General features: G+C 39.4%; 1 protein-coding gene across 1 annotated transcript; it reads right to left on the reverse strand.

The window, feature by feature from the left end:
* Positions 1-2,520: 2,520 nt before the first annotated feature.
* LOC103509539 (NAD-dependent histone deacetylase sirtuin-1) lies at positions 2,521-7,134 on the reverse strand. The gene is made up of 5 exons (XM_008474162.3): positions 6,789-7,134; positions 4,556-4,807; positions 3,917-4,153; positions 3,301-3,502; positions 2,521-2,815 (listed from the first exon to the last, which is right to left on the reverse strand). Exons 1-5 carry the CDS (start codon positions 6,934-6,936, stop codon positions 2,650-2,652), a joined length of 1,005 nt encoding a protein of 334 aa, XP_008472384.2. The 5' UTR covers positions 6,937-7,134; the 3' UTR covers positions 2,521-2,649.
* Positions 7,135-7,793: the final 659 nt, after the last annotated feature.

Consider the following 7,793-nt stretch of genomic DNA (forward strand, 5'->3'; position numbering starts at 1 on the left):
CGCGAACAAACCGCGGACATCGCGAACAAACCGCGGATACCGCAAACAAACCGCGGACATCGCGAACAAACCGCGGACATCGCGAACAAACCGCGGACATCGCGAACAAACCGCGGACATCGCGAACAAACCGCGGACATCGCGAACAAACCGCGGACATCGCGAACAAACCGCGGACATCGCGAACAAACCGCGGACATCGCGAACAAACCGCGGACATCGCGAACAAACCGCGGACATCGCGAACAAACCGCGGACATCGCGAACAAACCGCGGACATCGCGAACAAACCGCGGACATCGCGAACAAACCGCGGACATCGCGAACAAACCGCGGACATCGCGAACAAACCGCGGACATCGCGAACAAACCGCGGACATCGCGAACAAACCGCGGACATCGCGAACAAACCGCGGACATCGCGAACAAACCGCGGACATCGCGAACAAACCGCGGATATCGCGAACAAACCGCGGATATCGCGAACAAACCGCGGATATCGCGAACAAACCGCGGATATCGCGAACAAAATGCGGATAACGGAGATCTCGCGAACAAATGAATAACTTAAAAGAACACAATGTAAATTTCATCGAAGACATCGCGAATATACCGCGGATATCGCGAACAAAATGCGGATAACGGAGATCTCGCGAACAAATGAATAACTTAAAAGAACACAATGTAAATTTCATCGAAATGAAAATAGAGAAATCTCCAAACCCATGGTCAAAATGTAGGAGAAACCTCAACCCCCTACATTTCCCCTAGCCTCTACTTTTGTTTTTCGTAGTAGGGGGTCAAGGGGCGGTTTCTTCATACCTAGATTTTTGTCAGAGCTCATTCTCCCTTCTGCTTTCAGATTGGAAGGTTCTCTCTTCCTGGTCCCTCTCTGTGATATGTCCAAATATTTCAACATGTTTTTTTTTTTTCTCAACCCCCTACATTTCCCCTAGCCTCTACTTTTGTTTTTCGTAGTAGGGGGTCAAGGGGAGGTTTCTTCATACCTAGATTTTTGTCAGAGCTCATTCTCCCGTTCTCCCTTCTGCTTTCAGATTGGAAGGTTCTCTCTTCCTGGTCCCTCTCTGTGATATGTCCAAATATTTCAACATGTTTTTTTTTTTTTTTTTTTTTTAAAAACATTTCCCAAAAGGTGGTATGTTATTTTACCACATTTCTCCCCCTCCCTTTTACCTCTCTCCTACATTTTCTTCCCCATTTTACCTTCCCCCTCCGTTCTCTCCCTCTCTTACCATTTTTTTCTCCCTACTAACTAAATTTTTGAATATTATTAACTCTCTCTGCTCTTTATTTTTCCCTCCACCCTCTCCCACTCTTCCGCCTATCTTCTCTCTCTCCTCTACTTCTTTTAACCTCTCCCTTATATCCGTCCCTCCACCCCTTTCTACCTATTTAATTTTCTCTTCCATTCTCTCCCTCTCCTACTTTTTCGCCCTCCCTTCTAACTAAATTTTTTAACATTATTAACTCCCTCTCCTCCTCCCCTCTTGTTTACGTTTCTCTCCTCCCCCTCCCTCTCTTCTTTGTACCGTAAATTTTTGATTCAATTTTCAGAACACAAAAAGTTCATTGTTTTCAGAACCGAGATTCTAATGAGGCGAGCGAGAGAAAGGAGAAGAGGGGAGAGAAAATGATCTGTTACCTACCCCATGTTTCAATTTCTATTCAATTCAATTCTATCTTCTAAATTCTAATCCAATTTACTCTAGAATTTCAATTCAATTCTTCGTCTTCTTTCTCTTCCTCTCCTTCTTGCTTGTTTTCTTCTTCTCCCTCTTCTTCTTCTTTTTCGTCTTCTTTCTCTTCCTCTCCTTCTTGTTTGTTTTCTTCTTCTCCCTCTTTTTCTTCTCCCGCTTCTTCTTATCCCTCTTCTCCTCCTTCTTCCTCTTGATTGTGTTCTTCGACCTCTTCTATTTTATTATTTCTCTCTTTCATTTTCAATTCTTTTTGTTGTACCTACCATTTTTTTTACTTTCTAGGTATTACTATTTTTTTTTTTTTTTTTTTTTTTTCTCTCATTTCAAAACAACACTAAAGTGAAGCTAGCAACCAATTTTTAAAGTAGATCTTTTCGCGCTCTTTCCAATGATAAAGTAACTCAGAAACTTAGTCCGTTCTGCCTTTTACCCATTCATTTATAGGTACTGCTCGATTAGGACTTGATTCCCTCTACCCGAGCAGTTGGAGACTCAAGTAGAACTTAATATTATCTATACCTCAGCACTAGGGTAGTCTGGCTGAGGGACTATAAACAGAGAGTAGATCAGCGTCTAGCTAGGGGACTATAAACAGGGAGTAGACTAGTCCAAATTTCCTCACGCTATACCAATAGCGAAGGTTTAGTGCGAAGGGCATCCCACTCGGAAAATTTTGTTTAGCCAAAACCAGTTGGCCTCAAAGCAATCACTCTAAAGCTGATTGAGAGGCCGACGACAAACGCCGACCCAATCTGAACATGGGAAAAGGCAAAGAAGATGAAGATACCTCAGCACTAGGATGCTGCTGCTGCTACTACTGATGTAGCTTTGATCAAAATCTCAATCAATGTTGAGGATACAATTCCACACCTCAGCTGATATTCAACTCATACCCTTCTTATAACCAGGTGAGTGGAGAGAGACTTAACCATTACCTACATGACTGAGCGAGGGAAATACTTTCCCAGTTTGTTGAACCATTGAACTTACCATGACATTCAATGACATTTTCGATTCCCGCCACTTGTTCTAGTGTGTCAATGTTTTGAGAATAATTCCTCAGCAGTTTGCCGTGTCGTTCAAGCATTTTAATGAATCTGAAACCAATGAAATTGAATTAGTTAGATGGCTCTGCTTTTTTAATCTCTACTTATTATTAGAGGTAGTTATGTGTTTGTGGTTTAATGGTTTTAAAACTTTTTGATAGCATGAACCCTAAACAGGGATAGACATGAGTGATTTTTTTTTTTTTTATATTATTTTTTTTTTAAGAGGTTTGACAGAGGGAACTGTAACAAAGAGGTCTTATCATCCCAAAATCAAAGAGAGAAGGAAGACATGAGTGATATTCTGTCTTATATCCATAACTTATTTACCTTTTCCCACCTCACCTTCAAGAGTGGGAGGTAGAGTAATTGAAGATTAGTTCCCACTCACCTATGACATGGAGAAGGCTTGAACTGGCCGGGATAGATTTCCCGCGCAAACTTGAAGAAGGGTCGGGGATCCCAACTTATTTTCCTTTTCCCACCTCACCTTCAAGAGTGGGAGGTAGAGTAATTGAATATTAGTTCCCACTCACCTATGACATGGAGAAGGCTTGAACTGGCCGGGATAGATTTCCCGCGCAAACTTGAAGAAGGGTCGGGGATCCTGCTTGAAGTAGTTGATGTCAAACATAGCCTGGGGGTCGGGGAGATTAGGAAAGTCAACAGCAAGCCGAGAGTAGATACCATCCCGACTGCGGAAGTCAGGAATACCACATGATACAGACACTCCAGCACCTGAGATGAGAAATGGACAAACATTGTATTAATAGCTTATGAGATAGAGAAGAAACTGGTTCTCACTTGTTGGACTTTCCAAAGTTGAAGGATTTCTAGGAGTCATAGGAGTTCCAGGAGTTGAAGAACCCCCAGGACTTTGGGAATCTTGATGTTGAGAACATTGAGGTTCACTGTAAACATATTTGCAGTTAATGTAATGTAGATAGTTTTGTTGTTCCTTGTTTATAACATTTTTCTTTGTTACTTGTTCAACCAAAGGTGTATTTTATTTATTTTTTTCTGAAATCCTTTGATTAGGACTGGCACTACATGAGTTTCCTGTTTATGTTGATCATCAGTCTTCTGACCCATCTACACTTGTCAATCAATAGTGCTCTATGTTCATGTATCTTTACTTGTTGCCTCACTCACCTGTGAGTACAATAATCTTGGAGCAAGTCTTGAGCAGATGAATGACATCATTGAATGTGCCAATATGTCTCAGGCGCTGTCGTCTCCTGGGTTCACAGATCATGTTGAGTACAAGACGCCAGGCAGTCTGATCATCAATATGATCCGGGATGCGTGCATCTGCCCCTAAGATGTGTGAGAGGACGTCACGTGGATTGATACCGTTTGCCATTTGTTTCCGAATCCACAAGAGGGAGCCTGGAAATGTAACAGGAGAAGGGGTTGATTTAAGAATATCTATCTCTATGGACACAGAAGTTTCTTCTCCCAGCTGAAAACTGTGTAAGTTTAAATAAAAAAAACTCTGTCAGAAGACTTTTGAAACAATATCATAATTCTTGGGCAACATAATGTGTGATGGATTTTACTATTTTACCTTTTCGGTTTCTTCTCCCAGCTGAAAACTGTGTAAGTTTAAATAAAAAAAAACTCTGTCAGAAGACTTTTGAAACAATATCATAATTCTTGGGCAACATAATGTGTGATGGATTTTACTATTTTACCTTTTCAAGTATTGATTTGATAAGTATTCCAGATCTTTTCTAAAATTAAATGGAGAAAAAATGAGCTCATAGAGTATAAGTACTTATAATGAATTACCAGAGAAGTTTCCTGATTTCCAATCCAGACCACTGATATCAGAGAAGCCACTAATGTCACTCAAATTGCTCACAGTAGATGAAACGTCATCCTCATCATCATTATCTCGGGAGGTGGATGTGTCATGTTCAGGCAAGTCAAGAGGTTCTACAAGGTCTTCCAGCTGTTCCTCAGTAGGAGGTGTTGGAACAGGGCTACATGGCAAATCAGCCAAGTCTTCAGGCATGGTTAAGATGATTGGTGTTGTTAGTTCTGAAGAGAGAAAGGAAATGGTTGATAGAGTAGGGGGGGGGGTTAGTAGTTCGAACAGTTTTTCGGTTACTTAAAGGATTTTTCAGGTTAATAATGGGACGAAGTTGATTTTTTCCCCTTTCTCCCTTAGGTTATTTACCCCCTTCACACTTTCTGCCCCTCCACTATGGTGATTCTTCACGTTAAACAGGGAGACGCTAGTCAATTCCTATACGAAACCTCCACATCCACCTCCATCCAGCAGCTGCTGGAGGAGATCCTCAACATTTATAACGGGAGGCTTAAAGTGTACCGAGTGATAGCGGAAATGGAAGAGCTGGCGAAACATGGAACCTTCCTACCTCCGGATATGTTGGGACTGACTGACGAGCAAGTTGAAGAGCTCAAGTTATATTTGAGAAAAATAGTCTTACAAAAAGGAAATTCTCTCATAACATCTTATACCTACCCATTAAGGCCTTTCCTATTTTTAATGTGATTTATATGTTTCAGTAATTTTAGGTCTAGATGTGTTCTTTCCATAGAACAAGAAATGGTAATTCTTCTAATAATCACAATCTGGGCTACCAAGTCAGAAATTTTTGTCAAGGCTTAGCAGGTTTGCCTGGAACTGAGTGTAATCAATTGCAAGGTCTACTCAATGGAACCAATCCAGGACTGAACTCAATCCTGAAATAACCTGAAGCCTGAAAACTTAGACATATGTGCAATAGAATGGCATAAATAAACAGTATGGTTTGCGAAAGAAAAAGTTATGGCAAGCAAGCTTTTCAACAACCTTAATACCCTAGTGGGTATCACACTATAGTTCATCCAGATCAATGTGACAGCAATGAGTCATCAACCCAAAACGAAGGACCCAATCAGATTGCAGGAAATCCTTACATTGTTGCAATTCAGGTAAAGGTCTATTTTTGATAAACTCTCTCTTCCAAAATGCAGCCTGAAGTGGTAAGCCCCAGCCGTTCTAGAAATTGCAAGAGAAACTTTGTTTTTATTGACCAGAGAAACAGGTATTCGGACATATTGAGGTTATGTCAAATGCACCAATGGTAGAAGTCTAGTTTGACCATAGGTATTTAATGTTTCTCTGTGTATTTGAGTTCATTTGGTTACATTTCGTAACATTTTTAAGAACCCATAGAACTTAGATCATTGAGAATGAATTATTCTGTCAAATAATTATTTGAAAGCATTTTTCATTTTCAATCCGGGATCCAAATGCTAAAGTGTTTCGTGTTTGGAGTTTGGAGTAAAGGATTTATGACGTTTGTTTTTATTTACAAAATTGGAATGATGACGTCAATACCATTGACCCCGCCTCTGTCCTATTTTTTTCTCTGCTCGTCTACGGTCTAATAATCACAATCTGGGCTACCAAGTCAGACATTTTTGTCAAGGCTTAGCAGGTTTACCTGGAACTGAGTGTAATCAATTGCAAGGTCTACTCAATGGAACCAATCCAGGACTGAACTCAATCCTGAAATAACCTGAAGTGGTAAGCCCCAGCCGTTCTAGAAATTGCAAGAGAAACTTTGTTTTTATTGACCAGAGAAACAGGTATTCAGACATATTGAGGTTATGTCAAATGCACCAATGGTAGGAGAAGTCTAGTTTGACCATAGGTATTTAATGTTTCTCTGTGGATTTGAGTTCATTTGGTTAGGTACATTTCGTAACATTTTTAAGAACCCATAGAACTTAGATCATTGAGAATGTATTATTCTGTCAAATAATTATTTGAAAGCATTATAAATCCGGGATCCAAATGCTAAAGTGTTTCGTGTTTGGAGTTTTGGAGTAAAGGATTTGTGACGTTTGTTTTTATTTACAAAATTGGAATGATGACGTCAATACCATTGACCCCGCCTCTGTCCTATTTTTTTCTCTGCTCGTCTACAAGGAAAGTTTTACAGAAGAATCCGCCATATTGCTGGAAACTTACCACTTGAGAAATCGAAGAAAAACATATGAAACTTACCTTTCGGGATTGAGATTGAATTATTTTCTTGATTAGCAGTTTCTAATGAACTATTTGACACATTTTCACTGTCTAAAAACGAATTATTATCGAGTTTTATGCGTTTTGCTGGAGACAAGTAGTCGGAGTCGTCTGGCTTCGACGCCATCTTTTACAGCACAGCAAGAAGACTGAAAATCCAACAACCAATCACGGACGCGTATTCCGAGAAATCAGTTTGTGCAACGTCTGAAAAATTCAAGTTTTTGATGTTGAAAATTATATTGATTTTTCAACAAAGGAAAATCAATAAAAAATAATATTAATTCAATAAAAATTACAATAAAATACTTATTTGTTAATTATGAAAGAAAATCACATTGAAAAATCAACTCCATTCACGTAAAATTGATAAAAACTTTCAAAATTAATATGAAAATATTCCGAAATTTTATGTACTTTTTATGTACTCGTGTTTTTCGCGTGGACAACTTGTATTTTGAACTCGTCAGACGTCACGCTGATTATGAAAGAAAATCACATTGAAAAATCAACTCCATTTACGTAAAATTGATAAAAACTTTCAAAATTAATACGAAAATATTCCGAAATTTTATGTACTTTTTATGTACTCGTGTTTTTCGCGTGGACAACTTGTATTTTGAACTCGTCAGACGTCACGCTTGTCTTGCGCGGGAGAGAATGAAATTTTTACGCTACGAACAGATTTGACGGTAATCCCCGAACTATCCCCACTTGCTTCTACCAGTGTATTTCCATGACTGTAACCTAGGGTTTATTCCCCCTTTCACCTTCTTGTTTGTTTCCATACTTCCTTTTCTTCCTCCTTGAAATACCGATTGTTTTATTACCAGGCAGAAGTAAAAATATTATGAATGGAAATATTCCATAGGATTACCCATCAACCAACAACAGACTATAAAAATTTGTACCTACTAGGAGTACCTATCAGGGTTTCGTAAAAAATAATTAAATAGGTAGATACTTACTTATTATGAACAGCAT

The sequence above is a fragment of the Diaphorina citri genome, unplaced genomic scaffold (assembly GCF_000475195.1).
Source record: "Diaphorina citri unplaced genomic scaffold, Diaci psyllid genome assembly version 1.1 scaffold509, whole genome shotgun sequence".
Lineage (NCBI taxonomy): Eukaryota > Metazoa > Arthropoda > Insecta > Hemiptera > Psyllidae > Diaphorina > Diaphorina citri.

Coding starts and splice junctions, on each gene's coding strand:
- LOC103509539 (XM_008474162.3), bottom strand. CDS start 6,936: ATGGCGTCGAAGCCAGACGACTCCGACTACTTGTCTCCAGCAAAACGC. Junction 4,154..4,555: donor GAAATCAGGAAACTTCTCTG/GTAATTCATTAT, acceptor TTACATTTCCAG/GCTCCCTCTTGTGGATTCGG. Junction 2,816..3,300: donor AAGCCTTCTCCATGTCATAG/GTGAGTGGGAAC, acceptor CATTGGTTTCAG/ATTCATTAAAATGCTTGAAC.